This window comes from Boleophthalmus pectinirostris, unplaced genomic scaffold (genome assembly GCF_026225935.1).
Source record: "Boleophthalmus pectinirostris isolate CB_2022bp ecotype Guang Dong unplaced genomic scaffold, ASM2622593v1 HiC_scaffold_2, whole genome shotgun sequence".
NCBI lineage: Eukaryota > Metazoa > Chordata > Actinopteri > Gobiiformes > Gobiidae > Boleophthalmus > Boleophthalmus pectinirostris.
The window spans coordinates 34,547,455-34,567,189 of record NW_026571152.1 but is presented as its reverse complement, the minus strand read 5'-3'; the positions used below and the strand labels follow the sequence as shown (position 1 = coordinate 34,567,189).

General features: G+C 40.7%; 3 protein-coding genes across 3 annotated transcripts; 1 reads left to right on the top strand and 2 right to left on the bottom strand.

Moving 5' to 3' along the window:
• Nucleotides 1-1,862: 1,862 nt before the first annotated feature.
• On the bottom strand, nucleotides 1,863-5,963 carry LOC129409478 (uncharacterized). The gene is made up of 2 exons (XM_055155730.1): nucleotides 5,391-5,963; nucleotides 1,863-2,265 (listed from the first exon to the last, which is right to left on the bottom strand). Exons 1-2 carry the CDS (start codon nucleotides 5,754-5,756, stop codon nucleotides 1,936-1,938), a joined length of 696 nt encoding a protein of 231 aa, XP_055011705.1. The 5' UTR covers nucleotides 5,757-5,963; the 3' UTR covers nucleotides 1,863-1,935.
• A 6,495-nt stretch (nucleotides 5,964-12,458) lies between these two features.
• On the bottom strand, nucleotides 12,459-15,710 carry LOC110165918 (solute carrier family 15 member 5). The gene is made up of 9 exons (XM_020931116.2): nucleotides 15,075-15,710; nucleotides 14,754-14,976; nucleotides 14,483-14,652; nucleotides 14,197-14,417; nucleotides 13,931-14,117; nucleotides 13,576-13,764; nucleotides 13,348-13,479; nucleotides 13,154-13,262; nucleotides 12,459-13,075 (listed from the first exon to the last, which is right to left on the bottom strand). Exons 1-9 carry the CDS (start codon nucleotides 15,418-15,420, stop codon nucleotides 12,934-12,936), a joined length of 1,719 nt encoding a protein of 572 aa, XP_020786775.2. The 5' UTR covers nucleotides 15,421-15,710; the 3' UTR covers nucleotides 12,459-12,933.
• Nucleotides 15,711-16,211: 501 nt separating this feature from the next.
• On the top strand, nucleotides 16,212-19,654 carry ccdc34 (coiled-coil domain containing 34). Its single transcript, XM_020931103.2, has 7 exons — nucleotides 16,212-16,333; nucleotides 16,622-16,871; nucleotides 16,944-17,088; nucleotides 17,179-17,286; nucleotides 17,364-17,522; nucleotides 18,046-18,169; nucleotides 19,137-19,654. Exons 2-7 carry the CDS (start codon nucleotides 16,627-16,629, stop codon nucleotides 19,298-19,300), a joined length of 945 nt encoding a protein of 314 aa, XP_020786762.1. The 5' UTR covers nucleotides 16,212-16,333; nucleotides 16,622-16,626; the 3' UTR covers nucleotides 19,301-19,654.
• Nucleotides 19,655-19,735: the final 81 nt, after the last annotated feature.

Genomic DNA, 19,735 nt, shown 5'->3' with positions numbered 1-19,735 from the left:
GATTCAAGAAAGATCTGCAGTGTGATAATAAAAGGTTGAACTGAGAAATACACGCCCCGCTTTCTTTTCACCATGTTAAGTCTGCGCAAGTCAGATACCCTTAACAGTGGGGCTGCGGTCTTGGCATCAGGACCCAAAAACTAAGCGCTAATGGTACCCACACACAAAATACTACTCGGACGAGTGCGCCACTCGGCTGATTTCAATCCTAATGAGGACGCGCGCACCTCCGTCGAGGCCCGGGGGGATCAGGCCTTGTGGCGCTGCTAGTCCTCAAGGTCGATGCCCACCGCGCGAAGAGAAAAACATACGCACATCATTTAACTAACCTCACTCGCCGCTGAGGCTAGTCCTCCTTAGTCTGTGGGTCTGAACCGTATGGCTCCTATGCGCACCTGACAGCGGCCGCTCTGCGGCAGTGGGACACACACCTGAGCGTGTGCGCGTCATTAGTGGCTTGCTCTCTGCTGCACGAGCTCGTGAGAATCTTTTTACGCTCCATTTCATTTCCACTCAAAGAAGCCCAACACGCCTCTTTTCACCACTCACGTCTCAGCTCAGACACCTGCATTATACATTTAGTGCACAGATTAGACACTCTCCCCTTATCGTGATCAAACCTATTTCAGAGCCGTGATGCGGTGCGCTCTATATGGTACGGCGTGTGCTCTTATAAGCGCTGATCCGGGGATGCTGCGCGGCGGGGCTGGTGCCCCATATCTCTATTTGCCTTCAATACAACAGGGAAATCACGAAAACCTTCTCACCCGGACGTGACTCGGGACATCACATTGTCCCGGCCGATAAGACTCTCTTTGTGCGAAGATGACAGAGTGAGGCACAGCCGCGGTGTGCACGACACACAGAGGAAGTTGGGAGGAAACAAAGCAACGGCGATATGCAGGTTTCCTACTGAAGCCTAAAAAAGCGGACATGTCCGGGTTCAGGCCCATTAATTCTGAAAGTGTGTTGGGCCGGGCCGGGCCGTGCTCGAACCTCATGGAGCAGGGCCGACTTGGGCCCAGAAGTTAGGCCTGTGCAGGACTCTACTTTGTTGTTCCAGCGCTTTTTCTGGCTGAGAAGAGCGCCTGCCCACCTCTAGCGGTTGTTGCTAAAACAGTGGTCGCTCCTGTGCCTATGGCTCGCATCGCTCGGACCACTGACGTCAGTGGCACGGGTCGCTTAAAACCTACCTGCACGAGTTTCAGTGGATTTGTAGGTCTGTTATGTGGCGAGGTAGAAGGCAGCAGCGGCAGGCTAATGCTTTATTTTTCAAAAATGACACGTACCCCAGCTGACAACCCAGCTGAACTTATTCAGTGTTCATGCATAAGTCTGGATAGTTTGCCCACTCTTTCCTCGCTCTCTCCATCTCCCGCTGCACTATTGAACATGAGCCCACGCACCACAGCCACACTACTAAAACTTCAAATAGATGCGCTCCTGACAAAGCCAGGGACTTGGCCTTCAGTTTACTTGGCAGCGTGTCTGCCTCCCACACCGGAGTTGTCGGGATAAGGTGCGTGTTCGAGATCCAAGTCTTGCCGGTCTACCCAAGCGGTATATGAAGGCAGTTTTTTAGACTTTTGTTTCCTTTTGCGCTCTCCCTTACCTAGCGGTGGTACTTATAGGAGGCATACAACCGTATTGACCTTTCTATGATTTAGTCCTCCCAGAAGACGCGTCGAGGCTGCGAGGGTGCAGCAGTCTTGAATCTATGGGAAACGTCCTAGAGCTGCACATGAGAACTCACCAGCCACATTTATAATTTGAGATTTTTTTAAGAATCTACTTGAACATTGCAAAATGTTATGAATTTATGAATTAATATTTTATTAACATTTTCGTAAATATCATGTTGCATCGTGTGTTATACTTCTTAGGACATACATATAGATCTTTCAGAAAATATTACAGTTAAGCAGTTTGCCATTTTCACACAATGTACATATGAATATAGTCTCTCAGAAAAAGATAGAGTTCAACAGCTTCATTGGAAGAAGATGGTGGATGCAGATTATTTTCTGCCATTGCTAAACAGCAAATTTCAAATACCGATTCGTCACATGGGTAGGGGCCTCTTGGGAGGATCTCCTCTCTGCAAAGTTCTATTTGTTCCATTGATGCAGTTTTCAGGTGGTCCGTGCATCCAAAAAGGTGAGGAAGTCTGTACATTATTAAAGGCTTTCCTCTTGGGCAGGCAGTATTCCGACTGCAGCTAATGGTGTGCGTGTTCCAAAGTCGTGCAACTTCTTGTAATTCTTTCTGAAAACAGCAACAAAAGGTAGAAGTGAACATAAATAATATTAATGATAAAACTTTTATTATAATGCCAGATCTAGTGGTTGTTGACGCACAATGCGCTCAGTGTGTGTAAGAGAAGTTAACCAACAAAGTTCGCCGAAGTAAATCATTTAAGACGATTTTGGGCGAGCAATAAGCTCACAATAAGCTCGCAATAAGCAAGAGAAATGTAAATATATTACAGTATTTAAACAGGTTGCATTCACAACATTATAGAACGCGATGTCATGGTCTCTGTCTCAGGTCAGAGTCCTATAACTCTTTGAGAGAGAAAAATCTTCAAACATAAAATCTACAAATGTTGAACCTTATGTGCTGGTGAGTGGTTTCACAGATCTGACAGATTCATCTCATAAGTGAAAGTCATTTCATCTAACATCTAGCACATTATTTTGAATATTGTCCCCACTTTTAGACATATTTATAAGACAGTACTTTGACTGTAGCTCATATGCACAAACAGGATTTTGAACTTTGTCAGTTTTTGTTTCATGTGGATATCTCCAGCCATTAAAGAGAAATTAACCATAAACCATGAAAAAAGACCAAAATCCGAATTTTGACAGTTGCCATAGTTACAAAAAAAGAATTCATAGCTCCTCCACCTTGCACTGAATGTGTGCATATCACACTTGTCCATCCGAACCGTGCCAGAGCAGGGATGGCGTCTATGGCACGGTTCGTTTGTGTTGTGTGAGCGCGTCCAAACCGTGCCCAGGTGCGGCACTGATCCAAACTCTGGCCCAGTAGGAGGTGGGCCAGAGCCTGGCACAGTTGCTCATGCATGCGCACATGCACGGATTGACCTGTTGCCGTGGGCGCCGCTGTAATCGGAAAAAAAAGAAAGAAAAAGCGCTACTGAGCTGTCCTTGGTGCGCTAGGTCCGAGAGGCCGTGGTCGCAGCTAAAAAACTTAAGCTGTGACCGCGGCCTCTCGGACAAAGCTGTCCCACGCGCAGCGAAACATCTCCTCCACAGCGCGCCACACATAGCGCGCCACACAGAGTTTCCACGTTTTTACTTTCATAGGCTACTTTAAGTTTCTTCTTGGAAAATCTGCGATGATTCCAATTTCCCACATGTTTCGCGCACTGGTTTTGGATCAAAAGGACGCGAGGAACAGAAGAGGAAGAGACAGAGAGAGGGTTAGGAGCAGTGTTGGGAGTAACGCGTTATAAAAGTAACGAATTACAGTAATGCATTACTTTTTGCTGTAACGCAGTAATGTAAGGCATTACAGGGGAAAAAATAGTAATATTTTACTCGGTACAAATGTGAGTAACGCGCGTTACAATGTTTTGTTTTTTTTTTTTAACCTGGATTGAAGTGGTGTTTTTTTCTTCATACAAATTAGCGAAAATCACCTCGATATCAGCAGCGGTGAAACGCCGGAGATGCGCCCTCATAGACCTTCAGGTAACCGCGGGCGAAAGGACTGACAAAGAACTCCACGCTGTTTAGACCTGGTTTAGACCTGGGTCAGTTCTGGTTTAGACCTGGTTTACACTCGTCCCTCCCTCTATCGCAGTTTACTTTTCGCGGTCTCGCAGATTTTTTTTTTTTTTTTTTTTTGTGTGTGCAATTTTGCATGCCTTTTTTTTTTTTTTTACATTGTATGAATGCGTATTGCGTTCCTCCCGCTGCGTCCTGACTGGCCAAGGGACTCCTGTCTCCTTTACAGTACAGTACAGAATGTGTTCAGCTGCCAAATTTAAATACATGTTCAATCTCTAGCAGTGTGATTCTGAAGTGCTGTACGGTTGCAAGTTTTCTCCCCGACGAAACCCACAACGTCGACGAAACGTTCTGCACCGACAAAGGCTCCTGCGCTCGCCCCCAAAAGGCAGAGGAAAATGCAAACCATCACACAAAAAGTTGGACTTCTGGAGACGCTGAAGGAAGGTAGAAGTTACGCGCTGTAACAGACTCTTGCACCGGCTCGGGTACCTGCAAATAGTTGCTGAAATCAGGGCCGCGAGCTCGAGCAGCAGGGTGTCCATAAAGAGCGATCGGGTGACAGCCGCTCTTCCCTCCGTGAGGTGCGGAGCAGAGCCGCTCCTTTCTCCTGCGGTCACCTTCGAGCCCGTCCCTACAGTGAGTCCTGTTTTAGTCCTAGTTCACTTCTGGTTTAGTCCTGGTTCAGCTCTGGTTTAGTCCTGGTTTAGACCTGGTTTAGTCCTGGTTCAGTCCATATACAGTGCAAAAGTTATTTTGGTGAGAGTAACTTAAAGTAATGCAATAGTAATGTAATGCCTTACATTTTAAATGCAGTAATATTGTAATGTAACGAATTACTTTGAAATGACAGTAATAGGTAATAAATAACGCATTACAGTTTCAAAGTAACTTGCCCAACAGTGGTTAGGAGTGGCGCGCGGAGCGGAGGTGAGGGACAGGCCGAGCGCGCTCTGCTGCAGACACAGGTGGATGATCACAATGTTTCTTAAATGTGAAATTAAAATGAAGAAAATACCAATGTTATTTTGTATTGCATCTCTAACTTCCAAATATGAGCCCATTGCCTGTTAAATAGAGGAAAATTATGGCGAGGGTTTTGCAGCGTCGTCTGGACGACGCATTATTTGTAAATATTAGGGAAAAGAAACCAGCCTTTTATTCAAGCTTTTCATAATAGGAGGCTATGCATTTGATGTACAACTACAGCTCATAACAGACTTTTTTTTAAACCCAGTCCGTAAAAAAATGACGGGGAGGTGAAGTAATTTCTAAAGCGCTGCATGACGTAATCGGGTCACGGCACGGTTTAGTTATGACAAGTGTGAGCGCAGGCCATAGCTCTGACCCCTGGCCAATCGAGTTTGAGTCTGCGGTTCAGGTGGACAAGTGTGAGTTGCTGTGTGTGCATTTCTCCTTTGTGGGAAATATAAAGTCTCATATTATCTTTATTATTAGACTATAAGCTGTTTAGAGTTGTGAGGTCACATGAACGGACCTTTGGACAAAGATTGATAAAGAATGGAAACAAATCTTACTTCTAACATAATAAATGGGCGGTGTTTAGATAAATAAAACAATATTACTTTAATAAACTATGAAAATTGATTACAGGAGGTTAGGGATAATTACCTCTATTATTTCCATACATGTGAACTGCAAGAGATTTTTGTCCAGGAAGTCTCCTGAGAATGTATCATTGTTCTTCAAATCCTGAAAAATGTTCATCCAGTATTGTGCGTGGTGCTTCCTTAAAACTCCCCACCACTGCTCAATCCTCTGATTATGATTGCTGGATCCTGTGATGTAACAGGGATCTGAGTTTTCATGGTTGCTTCTCAGGAATCTTTGAAGCTCTTCAAGGACAGAGTTCTCTGTGCCCATGTCCGATCGAATTCTCATAGGAGCGCCCTCTCTTTCCTTCACTTCATTAACAAAGTACCCGGCAACAACTTTGGGATTACTGTTTGTTGAAAAGGCATGTAGCCATATAACCATACGTGAGAATCCATCGACAGCTCCATTTATACAAATTCCATATGGTTTCAGTTTATCATATGAGTCGACATGCCATAAGAAGTTTGGCCCTGGGTTGGCATACACACGTCTCCGTAGACGGCGGCGTGACCTCAGCTCTACCCCATCTGGATCGAGAATCTGAAGAAGGCATCTCACAGTTCTCTGGGACACCACCAAACCAGACTGTATGCAGTCGTAGGTTTCCAGTTCATCCTGTAGAAACAAGGCGATGTCAAGCAATTCTGAGTTAGTTGTTTGCCGAAACAATCCCAAACTCCAAAGGCGTCTCCGAAGAGTCGACAAACTCATGTTATACCCATCCACTTGTAGAAAATGTAACATTTCATCATGCTTTAGTCCAATAAGGTGATAAAAGTGTATTAAAGTTTGTAAATCAGCCATATTTCATCCAACATAGTGTCGACTCCGCCCACTGTGACGAAAGTGACGACTTGTCGTAAATTCAAATAAATAAAGTTATCTCGTAATTACAAGATACTATCTCTTAATTACGAGATAATATCTCGTAATTACGAGATAGTTTATTTTGTTTTTACGAGATTTTTTTCGGGGGGGGGGCGGTTATCGCGTAATTACGAGATACTATCTCGTAATTACGAGATAATCCCCTCCCCCCTCCAGATTTTTTTTTTTTTTTCACTGACTACAATGCTCTTTCGTACATAACACCACAAATGTCACTTTTTTTTTGAGACATTTACAATTTACTAAAATGGTGAAAATTAATTTTGTTGTGTTAAAATAGTTGTGTCTGAGGATTAGATGAAGCCTCGTTCCAGTACAAAAAAGCAAATGGTAGTTTTTACATACCTAAACTTGAAAACGGGTCAATTTTGACCCAAACACAATATAAGGGTTAAAAATAATAGGACTAAAGCAGAACTAAGCCAGGACTGAACAGGGACTAAACCGGGTCTATACCAGGTCTAAACCACTGAATCAGGACAAACCAGAACTAATCTTGGACCTGAGAGAGAGACAGGGGGAACACGGAGCCCACGGAGCAGATGTCCGCAAAGCACGATCGGACCGACTGTACCACACGTAGCCACGAGGGGCACGGAGCTCAGAGCTAATCCATTCGCCTGCGGTCACCGGACAGCCTCCGCGGGCACACCTCTGGGCCCATCCCGACACTGGTTTAGTTCTGGTTTTAGTCCCTGTTTTACTCCTGTTTTAGTCATGGTTCAGTCCTGGCGTTAGCAAACCAGAGCTTAAGCACAAGCTGAAATAGTTGAAATGGCGCTGTTACGAGTGGGATAGTGTACAAGGCGGTATGGACACGTACACGACGTTACTTTATCAAGACTGAAGGGTGACAGGACAGCACTTTCTCCATACGGCTGCAGCCTCACCACACTTGCAACTAGCAATAGCAAAGTACTTGCTATAGGATAGCAATCCAAAGTCTCTGGCAATAGCAACATGCTCGCCGTTTTCGCGCCCACATACACAGGCAAAACACAGCAAAGTACATGAACCGCGCTCCTGACGCCGTTTTTTTTTTTTTCTCTTCAAATATTAACGGTTTGTAGTAGACTTGATGTTACCCGCCCAGAGGAGAACAGAGACAGAAAGACACAAAGACAGAAATTATTGTCAAGGTAATTTCTCCTCGTTTTCCACCTTTGCGTTCACTCCATATTGACATTTTAAACAAGTGTGATGATCGTCATATTAATAATTTTTATTCTCTGACGCCTTTGTTTCTACACAATTACACTGAGGAACACCCACCACCTCACCAAAGTGGCTACACGAAGGATTAACATGGTTAGTTGGTATTATTAAGTTTGAGCTAAAGGGACGTTTTGTGTCACAGTAGAGTAAATCTTTGCTCCACATTTTGATTTGAGGCTGTGGCTGCGGTAACGTTAGCAAGTTAGATAGTTGGTTTGACACAGTACAAAACACTCTGTATAGCAGTATATAGGCTATATTTCAAGCATTTCTTTATCAACGTCTTGTAAGCTCGATGTTTGTCTTTTAAACAACTTTTTTGATGGAAATGATGGAATAAAAAACTTGATATTTAGGTCATTATTCTTCTGCATATGAGTTAATTTGCAAAAACAAATGCCATTTTGGAAAAAAAAATAGCTGAGCCATGTAATTTACATTTTGCATAGCACAGTAGGAAAAATGTGAAAACTGTTAATGTTTTTAAAATTATTATAAATTTCTTACATATGTTTACTTACTGTAACTAGCTGACTGGTGTTTTGAACATTGGTTTGCTCAATTTAGTATCTTATCTCCATCTCTTCTGATTCTAAACTTTTCTGAATGAAACTTAATCTCAATGACACATTCAACATTCCACATCTTTATGACAGCACACATCTGCTCATTTCAGATGATCCGATGAAGCCAAGGGCATGGATGTTGACAGTTGAGGAACGAGTGGTGATGGGGCCACACCACAACATCTTGAAGGGGAAAACAGTTCCTGTACTTTGAAGTTTATTCAGAGGTACAGTATATTCACATTCACTCACTCACACACATATACACTCACACATATAGATATACACTTACTCACTCACTCAATCACATATACACGCACTCACTCACATTTACATTCACTCACTCACATATACACTCACTCACTCACATATACACACACTCACATATACACACTCACTCACATATACACTCACTCACTCACTCACATACATATGCACTTGCTCACTCACATACATACATACATCCATACATACTCATGTAACATAAAGAAAATCACCTGATATTAATGCTTTTTTGTTGATTTACAGATGCTTCCTGGGTATTAACTCAGAAACTGGCTCGAAGACAAAGAAAGCATGGAGGCATCAATCCACATGTAAGCACTTTAATGCGCAAACTAGTAGATTTTGAGTGGCAGGCAATGTAGAAAGTTTTTTTTTTTAAACAACTTGAGAGTATGCCTTTTAGTCATGACCCATGGATTCCATTTTGACAAACTGACCCATTGCCATAATCCCTGTAGTCATAGTAGTAGGTTTGTTACCTTTAATTGTCTGTACAAGCAGTTTTTAGATCAGTGGAGCATAGACGTGAGCTACTCAGACAATGTTACGAGTCTCTCTTTTTACCTCAAAAACAACTGTCTGGTAACGTCACATTATTATCTCATAGTGTGGTGAATGTGCAGGTCACAACTTGTCCACCAGAGCATTTTGGAGTTGTTGGATTATGTATTTAATGAGTTTGATGAGAGAAACCAAGAAATTCCATGAGCCTCCATAGTGGTAGCTCTGAGTAGGTCATATCTCTGCTCACTGATCTGAAAACAGCTTGTACAGACAGTTAAAGGTAACAAACCTACTGCTATGACTATAGGGATTATGGCAATGGGCCAGTTTGTCAAAAAGTTGAACTATCCCTAAACATGCATGAATTGTAGTGGTTGTACATTGTTTGCTGTTGCACATTTTAAATAGTTAATTTTGATTCCATTTGTAGCCATTTTGATGGCACATTTTTTGCTGATGGACATTTTATACTTTTATATGTTTTTAAAAACTATTTGCTATTATAATGTTTCTCTTGAATGCAATTGTACTTTGCACTGCTTGATTAAAAAGTGAAAACAAATCATAATTTTGTTCTGTTTTTTTTTCAGCATAAAGCAAGAGGGTGCAGTAAAATTACAATTAAAAATGAATTATTACGCTGTTAAATTGTAAATTTACAGTAAATTATTGGTTAATTATTACATTACTTTTCCAGTAAGTCAACGTAAATATTTTCACAGCAGTTTAACGTATTTATTTCACAGTAATTCTTGGACATGGCAACTGTGAATTTACAGTAAAGTGTTGTTGTTTTATGGTAAATTACTGTGAATTAATTACAGTAAATTGATGTGAAAATATTTACAGCAAATTGCTGTGAAATTAATGCAATTATTACCCAATAATTTACCGTAATTTCACAGTGAAAATATTTACAGTGTGCATATGTAGGCTGTGTTCTTCTGTCAAACTGAAAACACTCCTGAAAACACCTTGTGATGTCATGTGGTAATACAGGAAGTGCTCCATTGTGTATTTCAACTCCATACACCTTCACTTGAATCATTTGGATAATTTCAGCCCTTTAATTGATTTAATTGATGAAAACTAACACTACATGACATCACAAGGTGGAACAGAGCAGTTTGAGCTTTGGAGATGTAGACATATGTGAATGAAACAAAACACAACGCCGCGTATGTTTTTCCTCACAAGAATCAATTTTGCATAATATAGCACCTTAAAGAAAGAGCTGGTAACTTTAGAGTTCTTAGAAAAACTAATTTATTTTTAATCTTAAAAATATTTACAATCAGCAACACCCAAAATATATTTTTAACATGTATACTGTGCCAAAAAAGAAAACATCAATTAGAGCCCGACCGATATATCGGCTGGCCGATATTATCGTCCAATATGGGCACCTGGAGACATATCGGCTATCGGCCGATATGCTTGCTGATATGGGCCGATATTTCACGTGGGCATGTTATACCTCGTTATAAAGTTTAGACTCTCTACATTATGTTCATTTAATCCAATTTACAGACAGATAAATGTCCTAATATGTGGCTCCGCATCAGTATTTATCTGCGGTGTAATTTGTCTGTGTCCGTACTGTCCATGAACACACCACCAGAGTGACGTCACTTCATTCGTGTGTTTGTTTACACCTGCAGCCGTGCGCAACATTGAGATTATATTCTTTTTCGGACCATCGGTTTGACTCTGGATTAAAAGGACATTTATTAGTGCAGACTTGTGATGTGAGGAGGAGCCTGTGTGAGCGGTGAGTGTTGGAAATACATCGACTTTGAAGCTAGTTTAGGTTTTGTTAGCGGTTAGCTGCTGTAGCTCCCACACATAAACAGGCTGTTTTCTATTGGTCTATTGTAAAGTGACTACTTTGGCCGTATATTTGTTACTGGACCTGCATTGATATGTAAATGAGCTGTGAATAGACGTGTGAATGATCCACATTTATGCATATAATTAACTACAGCGGTGCGCAGCATTTACGGCTAAAGGCTAATAGCGATAGTTTACTAGCTAGGAGTTATGGGTCGGTCGAGATCGAAGCGGCTCTTAGAGCGAACAACGGGAGCCTGCTTCTTATTGGGAGCCGTGTTTTCTCTTTTTCTCACTTTTTCTCTTCAAGCCGCATGTAGACCCGTAGTTTGACAGCAGCAGCGGCTGAAAACGAAACTTTCAGAAATCTGCGTGTGCATAGGATAAAAAAAAAAGTGCATATTTGGCTGCAGTTCAGCATAAAATGAATAAACCAGGACTAATCTTGAGCTCGAGTCCCGACACTCAGTCCTGGTTCAGTTCTGGTTTAGTCCTGCTTGCAACAAAACAATCTCAAGAGTCGCTTGGGAGCCGAAAGAGCCAGCTGCTTTTTAGTGAGCCGCGCCAAAAGAGCCGATTCTCCAAAAAAAAAAAAAAAAAAAAAAAAAAACTGGAATACCCATCACTAGTAGCTAGAATGTGATGCAAAAATGCCATTAGGCCAATCTACTGTATGTAAATATGATGTAAAGAGTCAAAATAACAATAAATGTTGCCTAAATAAACCCAATTTAGAATCCACTAGAGCCAAACCTAAGTTTTTTTAATCAATTCAAGATTTACAGTGAATTTTTACATCACTAAATACATCAGTGATTATATCGGCTATCGGCAGCTCCAACTTCCATTATATCGGTTTCATATCGGCCACAACAAAATCCATATCGGTCAGGCTCTAGCATCAATCATATTTGACAATTTTTGATTTAATGATTTAGAGATGATGAATCAAGCCGCTATAGTTAAAAGTGCCATTATCTTTGGACTTCTATGTAAGAATAAAACATGAACTACTTCTGAATGTTATTATTATAGTTGGAAGATGGATTTATCACTTTATGGGCATACATATTCATACTTCATAAGAACATAAGAACTTTCTTCATTAAGTTAATTAACATATGAACATTCTTATGTTCTTATGAAGTATGAATATGAATAGGCCTTTAGACTCCTAGCACCTAATAATTTTTTTATTTACATTTTTCCTGTCTGACCTCTCATTTGTCATGCTTAATTGCTTGAACAATTAACATTGCTAATTTGTTTGTATCATATAATTTTGCATTTAAAAAAAGAAAAAATTTAAAGTGCCTATGCCAGGTTAGACTCACGGTTCATCCTGGACCTTTTACCTCCTACTCTTTGGGACATTCCCTCTGCTGCTCCAATCAGAACCCAAAAAACAGGCTTAAAACTCAGGGAGACTTCTCCTTTCAGGCTGATCCCCTGAAATTATGGAATGCTTTGCCCCTTAAAAAGCAGCTGAGGACACTCCAGTTTAGAAAAGCTTTTGGTTGACTTGAGTCCTATGACCCTGTTTTACTTATTATTGTTTTCTGGTGTACTTGCTCTCTTTAAAGCACTTTATGATTTTTACCTGTGAAAGGTACTAATATGAATAAAATGTACTTACTTACACTGGCTCAAAACTCGTTTTATTACCCAGAAATTATTATCTGACAAATATAAACATAAGAAAACATTTTTATTTTGTTGAAATCATGTTTAAAGTATCAAAAAAATGTGTTTCTTTTATAAATTGTGATTAACTTTTGCACAGATTTCTCCCTTGTGTGACTCAATATGTTTTAAAACTCTCCACTTCCTGTAATTTTCAACATATTTTCAACTTTTCTTTGCAAATTGCTTCTTAATTGGTGTAAAACTATAATTTATATTTACAATAGTTTTTCCTCACCAAATTAAAGTAAAGTAAAAATTAGAAACTCATAAAATCTGTCATACACACTTTAAAGGTACGCTGTGTAACTTTTCATTTTGGGGATCCAGCACCATGGAGATACTATTGCTTTGCCTGCAATGTTCCACAATATGGCATTAAACTTACATAAGATGCATTTATTCAATTATGGATACATGTATTGCTCAAAAATAAATGTAAATTGACCTGACGGCATCTCCTGCTTGTTTCTATGGAGACTGAAACGCTTCGTGCCATACTTTGGAACGTTGCAGGTAAAGTAATAACAATTCCATGGATACAAGCAAATGGAGGACCCACTTGAAGAAAAGTTACACAGTGTAAATCATAAAATTGACTCGACTGAGTGGTTTATGTAGGAGAGTTCGACTGTGTTGTAGAACTGTAGACAGGCTTTATACTGCAGCAGTTTCTCCGTCAAAGGACTAACACCTATCGCTTTCCCCTGCACAGACAGGTCAAGGTACCTGCAAAATATTACACATTTCAGTTAGGATTATTACATTTTTTCAGAGGTTCTATGTGGAAATGTCCAAATTTTACACCTGTAGGAGATACGCCAAAGCACAAGTGTATTCACAGCTAGAAGAAAGGCAAGTAGAAAGAAGAACCGTTCTAGATTTCCCTCATGAAGAACATTTGGATAGAAATTACCTGTCAAGAGATGAGAATTTAATTTATTTGAACTTTTACTTGGGTTATTCCAGTACTTTTTCATAATATACACAACAGTCAGTACCTCCAGAGATCAGGTATAAAAGCAGAACTATGAATGCGCCAAGAAAACAGCCCCCTCCATAGGACAGTGTGAGGAAGTGCAGTGAGATCCCTCTGATGTGACTGGGAGTTAACTGGAAGGATATAAATGAGCCTAAAAAGTGAATAAACGGTTTCTAAATAACACATTCACCATAGGGACTGGCTGGTTGGGGAAGCTGTGAGATGTACTGTAATGTCTGGTACTCACAGGTAGGTGTCACAAGAGCCTCAGCGATACCAAGGAGAATGTACTGAGGGGCCAGGAAGTAGCAGGGCATGGAAGAGACCTGCAAGACTTTTCCAGAGAGAGTTTGCTCCACCAGAGGATAGGTCTTTCTCTGCAGTTCAGAAAAACCTGCCAGCAGCAGAGAGAGGGCTGCAAGAGCATGGCCCAAAGCTAAAAGGGGAGGATGAACAGGGAGGGATGGTAAGAGGGTCTGCACAACAAGGGGTGTGGTCAGGAAGTCATTATAAGGAGGAAAAGACAGAAAAAATAATATTTAGGTATTTTATTAAGGAGCTGTAACGACAGAACCTCTGAGTGAGTGTGTAGAGATACATACTGATGACTTTGACGGGGGCCAGAGGAGGTTTTCCTGTGGAGAGGAAGCAGGAGGTGACCAACTCCATCAGAGGAGCCAGCAACAGCAGAGGGAGGATACTGATGACATTCATCACACCGATGGGCAAGAGAAGGTCATCCATGTGAAGGTTTGAATTCATGGTTTGTATGTAGTAACCTGAAGGAATCTGTGGGAGATAAATGTTTGTTATTGTTCATTTATTAACAGTAATAATTGTACAGTGTCCATGTCCTTTCTGCTTGTACTTGTGTAATGCAGACTCTGTAGAACAGCTGAAGACCATAGAGGGGAAAAAGCCGTGCAAGGACTTTGACATTCTCCACATGAGTCTCGCTGTATCGACCTCCATTGTTCTCTTTGGCCCGGTCAAGCCAAGATGTGACTTCTCCGCTGATGTGGCGATAGTGGAGGCAGCACATCCTGAAGGAGTTAATGAACACTCCCAGAGTCGTGAGCAGAGATGTACCTGTGTTAAACAGCACAAGGTTACAGATATGTGTTTGAACAGCAGAACATTTGTGTAAATTATACCTTTCTTTGGCTTGTAGGTAAATTTGTTGCGCACCATGTTTATTGCCATGAGAGCAAGTAACACAGAAGTGAATGGGATAAGAAATCCAAGATTTTTAGCCACAGATTGTTGAATATAAGCTATGCCAAGGAACACTACAGTGGAGTTCAGATTGACCAGCCAGTAGAACCTGTACAGAACAACAAAACACAAACATTGCTCACTCTAACAAATTCTTTAAATAACTGCAAAATGTCTAATAACTTAAATTGTTTTAATGGGAGAAGGTACCAGTTGAAGAAAGACAAAAGCTGGTGCTGGTTGTACCCCTGGAGGCTGTAGGCTCCCATAGGACAGAGTATAGCTCTGATGCCACCAATGCCCAACGCTGCCGCCAGCAGACCAGTGTAAAAGAGAATCTGCTGCTCTCGAGGCTCCAGCTGGTGCGTGATGTGATGATTGTCTATGTAGAAATCTTCAAATGGAAATGCCACCACAGGAAGCATGGCTGTGCCTTTGAGAATAGGATTATTATGGTGAGAGTTTGTATTTGTATACATTTTACATTTACACTTGGACTAAAAACAAAGATAATCTAAACACGAGACTTACCAAAGAAATGAAGGAACGCACACAGGTAGAGGACTTTTGTCCTTCCTAAGTATGTTTCAGCAAACCATCCCACAAGCACCGGGGTCAGTGTGCTGGCTCCTACAAACATCAGATTGATGAACGCAGCCAGGTAGTTGTCATATCCTAACTTCACAGTGCAGAACAGGATCATGTTGCATACAATCCCAAAGAAAGTGAATCTTTCACACAACTCTACGAGCAGCGCACAAATGATAACTTGAAGTTTCTTCCTGGACTTCCGTGATGTTCTGTGTTCTGTTTGTGGTTCCTTGAGCTGGTGCAGTAGTTGTTTGCTCTCAGACAGTCTCTGGTGGTCTTTTGCCATAGTACCTCCAGCTCCACTTGCTCGTTGGCCCCGTCAGCCCAAATAAGTTCGGTGTTCGTCTCTTGTGCTCATCGGGCTCTAACTGCAGGGCCATGTGAGCATCCCACACCTCAGTGCAAACTTCCTTCACTGGAGCCACAGAGGATCAGGCACGCCCACATGTGCACGTGCTGCACTCTAGCTTTGTGCTTGTTGCTCAGAACACAGGACAGATTTCACAGAGATGACACATCTTGTAGAATCACTCCATTAAAACGGGTGGTTGATTGACATGTTGTGTACCAAGAGCACATGCCCTTGTGATGCTATATATTTTATATGTAGGCTAGGTCTAGATACCTATATACATTTTCAAAATTAATTTATACTTTCAAGCATTCTGCGGTTAAATAAATCATTTGGAAACAATAAAACGTGGACATAAGCCCGTTCAGATAACACTTACCAAATGCCTCGCTAAAGTGTAAAAATAGGCGCCCCGTGTCTCTGCTTTGGCCTGGCCTGTTATTAGAGTCACTATGTTAAGTGAGTGTGACTGTGACTGTGTACAAACTGGTTTGAACTGGGTCAGACATTTCATACCAAAAACGAAACAACATCCACAATTCACCGGGTAACAGCGACTTATTATCTATCTCTGTAAATAAACAGCCCCACCGGATGATGTTGGTATGATTTCTATGGTGCATGAATATTACACACTCTATGGTTGCGAACATAGACTGTATAAGCATAAATACACTCATATACGCTCTGTGGTTACTATGGTTACTAACGAGTCAGCGTCATAGCAACAGCGTCCTCTGTGCGTGGGGGCGTGGCGTGTTTGGGAAAGTTTTTTGTGTTTGTTTTTTTTTTTTTTATCAGTGACTTCAGGTCTTTTACTTCACGTTATATCCAAGTCAAGCGTAAGGTAAGAATCATAACAAGTTACATGTAAACGGCAATAGTTTGTTTCGTTATTAAATAGGCAGATTTTTTTTGCCTAACCCACTACAGCTTGTGTAACGTGCTAGCATCTAGTTGGCTAAGTTTGTTGTTAGCATTAGCGCATTGATTTCTATGGCATTAGCTCATAGCATTAGCCCCCGTGCTAGCTAGCTGTTAAAGTGTGCGAGTTAGGAGATTTATTAAGTAGTTAAAAGATTTAAAGTGGCAAACCTTTGTCTGTATTACATTTTCAATCATCCGCTCTTCAAAGGGACAATGTCCAGTTTCGCATTAAACGGCTTCAGCTCTACTCCAGTGAAGAAGTCGAGGAATCGAGAAAAAGACTTTCATAAACCCGCTTCTTTGGATCTGGATGTCGGGGTCCGTTCTGATGATGAAGACACGTTCTCCCTCTTGTCTCCCATCTATCACGATAGTTTTGACAGCGCAGAAAACATGAGTCAATCAAGTGGACAGTCTCCGCCAAAGGGGACAGTGAACACCTCAGTATTTTCAGACAGGTGAGCTGGTTAGATATGTGAATACAACGGTATATTTGCCTGAACTAAAGTAGTAATCGTTATATTTTGTAGGTGTGAGCTGCCTAAGACACCCTCAGATCAGATGCTGAGCTCTACAGTGCCAGAGAAAACTCCAGCTTCACTGAGTGCCTGGGAATTGTGGCTTCTAAATAAGGCCAAAGAAGACAGGATCAAATTGGAAAAGAAGGCAGAGGAGGCAAGACTGACACACTGATATGTTCTATTTAGTAAACTGTCTTCCTAATGTAAAAATGTAATATACCTGACTGAGATGGTTATCATTTAGGAGCGATTACTTCAAGAAAAGAAAAAACAACAAGAAATGGACCATGAGCAGAAGGCTGCTGTGATCAATCAAAGGATCCAGGACTGGCTAAAAATGAAAAGAGAACAGGTTAATTACTATTTGTGGACATTAGTGTAACAGGGTCATAGTGGTTTCTGATTGTGTTAAACTTTGTTGTGTTGTAGGAGAAACATGAACAAGATCTAAAACAAAGCAAAGAACAAGAAGCCCTGCAGATGCAAATGCAAAAGCAGAGGGAGACTGAGCTCAAAGCACAAGAAAAGTATAAAGAATGGCTTCACAAGAAAAATCAAGAGAAAGCAGAGAAAGAAAAGAAACAGAAGGTAATGGTATATTTATCACTTAATTCAACAAAAAATCTGCACTTAATAATTAGAGATGTGAAAATAACTGAAATTGTATCGTTAAAATGTTATCAGGGGCTATCTCAATATCGAAAAACAAGTGCCTTTGCTTACAAGTATTGTTTTGTTTCGGTAACAGCTAAAAACAGAAGGAACTACATAGACCATGATTTTTTGCCCTGTTTCAGTGCAGAAAACATGTAAATAAGCACTTTTAAATCTCACTGCTTTGGAATATGACTGTGATGTATACCAAAGTTCTGAAGGCATATTTAAAAGCAAAAAGTAGCACATCTACAATTCTGTTATCCTCTCTAAAATACCTAAAAAAATATTGCACAGTGAGATGAATATCATTGTAGGCCTTTATGTGCTGGAAAGGTTCAGGACTGTGTTTTGGCCCCAGTCCATCCCTGATATTGTGGTAGTATTGTACTGAGAGATTTGGATATCACTACATCCCAATTAATAATAATGTCATTAATATTTCTGTGGTGGATAGGAGGAAGCTGCACTAAAAGAGGAGCAAGAGAAGGAACGACGCAGGAGGGCAGAAGAGAAGTTTAAGGAATGGCTCAGTCAGGCCAATGCAAAAAACACAGTCAACCCCAAATCCACTTGTCAAGGTGAGTATTTCCTTTAATATTTACCGGACGTCCGAGCCTTTCTGTGTGGAGTTTGCATGTTCTCCCTGTGTCTGGGTGGGTTTCTTCCGGGCACTCCAGTATCCCCCATCAAACCTAAAAACATGCCCCAGGGACTACAGGTGGAAATTAGTGTATCTAGTGCTTCAACCTGGCACAATGCATCTCTCCTGTTAAGGTTAATGTATGTTGTGCACTGTCCCTCATGACTACACTAAATGAATAATAAAATAGACTTGGTGATCAAAATATGAAAGCTGGAACAATACATTTTGGGAGAATGTATTTGCAACAGTGGTGAGAGTTTAGTTGTAATAAGATTTGAGCGGTAGAGGGTTGAATAAGTCACTTGAATGGCTAATTATTAGTTTATTCTGTTATTCATTTGTTGTAGTTTAGGCCTTTTAATGATACTGTTTATTTAACAGTGGCTTACCTGGATTATCTTGTGTTATTGTTTTTTTTAATCATTGGCATGAAGTTGTTTCAATACTATCGTTTATCTCAATATTTCTCAATATATTGTGCTCTGAAATCTGTTATTGTGACAGGACTGGTGGTGGCGGCATCTAATATGTCAGAATAAAATCAAATTAAATCAAATATATCAACTTTTCTGGTGAAGGGTCCATCAAATACTTTTCTGTATGGAGATGTTTCACTGTATGGTATTTTTTCTATCATCATGGAGATCAAGTTACAGGTCAGATCTGTGGAGAGGCGACCCTGCTCACAGTCAGAATGTCTGTTTTTCTAGGTATTTTGGAGCTATTAAACCACCTGTAATTGAGTAAATGTAAGGTAGAGCTTTTTAATGTCATACTGTGGAACATTCCAAAGCAATAACTCCATAGAAACAAATAAAATGTTGCACAGTGCACCTTTAACCATCACATCAGTAACAGTAATACATAGATTTATGTGATATTTGTGAATATTTTTGCTCCAGGTCCATACGGAAAAGCTTACCCATCACCGAGCTTCTACAACCCCATTCCTTGGAAGCCCATTCACATCCCTCCTGAAACTGTTGCCAAGACAACTGTCAGAAAAGCACAGAGACAACCAAAAGGACAACGCAGCCTCAGTTTGAATTCAAGACAGCGAAATTAGTTTTCTGCTGCTCGGTCACAGGAGAGGAGATGACCTGCTGGCTGCTCATTGGATTCAGAACTTGTTGCTTTTGTTTTATAAAAGTCACTCAGTATTGTCTGTTTTTTCGTAATATGACTTTTCTACAGTTTTTATTAGTTTTATATCAAGTCTGGCCTAGTTTCCTTCACACTCGCTCACAATTTTAGTGTTGGGGTTAGTAATAAATAAAATATGGAACCTTGCTGTTAATAATACCTGGTTTCCTTATAGTGCAGACCTGGGCATTGTGCAGCTCCCGGGCCCTTTGGGTGACTCTGACCTGCCCATTTAAGATCATTTGGAATTACACAATAAACATATTTTATAATTTTACCTCATGCATGGACTAAACTGCATTGCGTTTATTTTAGAGGTGTTTTTAATTACATTTTTTGTAAGGCAACCTCACTTTTT

Coding starts and splice junctions, on each gene's coding strand:
- LOC110165918 (XM_020931116.2), bottom strand. CDS start 15,420: ATGGCAAAAGACCACCAGAGACTGTCTGAGAGCAAACAACTACTGCAC. Junction 14,418..14,482: donor TACCTACAAGCCAAAGAAAG/GTATAATTTACA, acceptor TGTTTAACACAG/GTACATCTCTGCTCACGACT. Junction 14,118..14,196: donor ACAGAGTCTGCATTACACAA/GTACAAGCAGAA, acceptor TATCTCCCACAG/ATTCCTTCAGGTTACTACAT.
- ccdc34 (XM_020931103.2), top strand. CDS start 16,627: ATGTCCAGTTTCGCATTAAACGGCTTCAGCTCTACTCCAGTGAAGAAG. Junction 16,872..16,943: donor ACCTCAGTATTTTCAGACAG/GTGAGCTGGTTA, acceptor TATATTTTGTAG/GTGTGAGCTGCCTAAGACAC. Junction 18,170..19,136: donor CCCCAAATCCACTTGTCAAG/GTGAGTATTTCC, acceptor TTTTTGCTCCAG/GTCCATACGGAAAAGCTTAC.
- LOC129409478 (XM_055155730.1), bottom strand. CDS start 5,756: ATGGTTATATGGCTACATGCCTTTTCAACAAACAGTAATCCCAAAGTT. Junction 2,266..5,390: donor CATGTATGGAAATAATAGAG/GTAATTATCCCT, acceptor TGCTGTTTTCAG/AAAGAATTACAAGAAGTTGC.